This window comes from Sinocyclocheilus grahami, unplaced genomic scaffold, assembly GCF_001515645.1.
Source record: "Sinocyclocheilus grahami isolate Dianchi unplaced genomic scaffold, SAMN03320097.WGS_v1.1 scaffold2834.1, whole genome shotgun sequence".
Taxonomy (NCBI): Eukaryota; Metazoa; Chordata; class Actinopteri; order Cypriniformes; family Cyprinidae; genus Sinocyclocheilus; species Sinocyclocheilus grahami.
This window is the reverse complement of record NW_015508010.1, coordinates 24507-25756: the sequence shown is the minus strand read 5'-3', so window position 1 is coordinate 25756 and position 1250 is coordinate 24507. Positions and strand designations below refer to the sequence as shown.

The window sequence follows — 1250 nt, the reverse complement described above, 5'->3', positions numbered from 1 at the left end:
AAAAATATTATGATTTTTGTAGTGTTCACATAGTACATTTTTATAAATGCTGTAATTTATAAAAAAAAGTTTCCATAGTTACATAGGTCACATAATATATATTATTGTTGCTCCCCAGGCATGGAGTGCTTAACAGTCTGCTGCTGGCTCCTATGCCCACTGCCTCCACTGCTCAGATCCTGGGAAACAACGAGTCAATCGAGCCATACACTAGCAACATCTACACACGCAGAGTTCTGTCTGGAGAGTTTCAGGTGAGCCTGACATTACAGTGAACGTTTGCAAGAACAGATAAACTGATGTCTTTGTACAAAATTAACTGGGTTACATTTACCTCTAGATTGTGAACCCACATCTTCTCAAAGACCTCACGGAACGAGGACTTTGGAATGAAGAAATGAAAAACCAGCTAATTGCTCAGAACGGATCCATCCAGGTTAGATGCCACTTCCAATTTGGAAGACGTTTTTGCTTTTGTCCCTTTCTAAACGTCCTTCTTTTTGCAGGGCATTCCCACAATACCAGATGACCTGAAGGAGCTGTATAAGACGGTGTGGGAGATCTCTCAAAAGACCATCTTAAAGATGGCTGCAGACAGAGGAGCCTTCATTGACCAGAGCCAGTCCCTCAACATCCACATCGCTGAACCCAACTATGGCAAACTGACCAGCATGCACTTCTATGGCTGGAAGCTGGTAAGCTAGATAATTTCTGAGCCTGGATTTGGAAGTCTAGAAATGCAATAAGTCGATAGATAAACATACATCTGCTGCTCCCCACAGGGTCTTAAAACAGGAATGTACTACCTGCGAACTAAACCAGCTGCCAACCCCATCCAGTTCACTCTCAACAAAGAAAAACTGAAGGAGACGCAGAAAAGTACAAGCAACGAGGAGGAAACCAAAGAACGCAACATAGCTGCTATGGTGTGTTCACTGGAGAACCGTGACGAGTGTCTGATGTGCGGTTCATGAACTCCGCTCCCGTTGACAAGGACCATTAGGATGGTTGCCAATTTGCGTCTTGTACAGTATTATTTACATCTTGTACTTTTTTAAATGACCATAAAGAATATAGTAATTTTCATTGTATTAATTTACTTTTGCATGTGTATACAATAAATACAAAGAATTACAATAAAAATAATTTTGGGTAGCTCAAACTTTATTCAGGTTTATGAAAAGAGGGTTTGGAGTCATTTTGAATATGCTTCGGATTAATTTCCGTGGATTTTGTGGTTTAGGGTAAAT

The 1250-nt window shown here is 40.5% G+C and overlaps 1 protein-coding gene across 1 annotated transcript in view; it reads left to right on the top strand.

Annotated features, from left to right (window-relative positions):
* Positions 1 to 1095, top strand: part of LOC107575715 (ribonucleoside-diphosphate reductase large subunit-like) — a 12393-nt gene extending 11298 nt beyond the window's left edge. The window contains exons 3-6 of the mRNA XM_016262062.1: positions 119 to 254; positions 341 to 436; positions 507 to 695; positions 783 to 1095. Of these exons, the coding sequence (XP_016117548.1) occupies positions 119 to 254; positions 341 to 436; positions 507 to 695; positions 783 to 974 (613 nt within the window). The 3' untranslated portion in view covers positions 975 to 1095. The remainder of the gene's footprint in view (positions 1 to 118; positions 255 to 340; positions 437 to 506; positions 696 to 782) is intronic.
* The last annotated feature ends 155 nt before the right edge of the window (positions 1096 to 1250 follow it).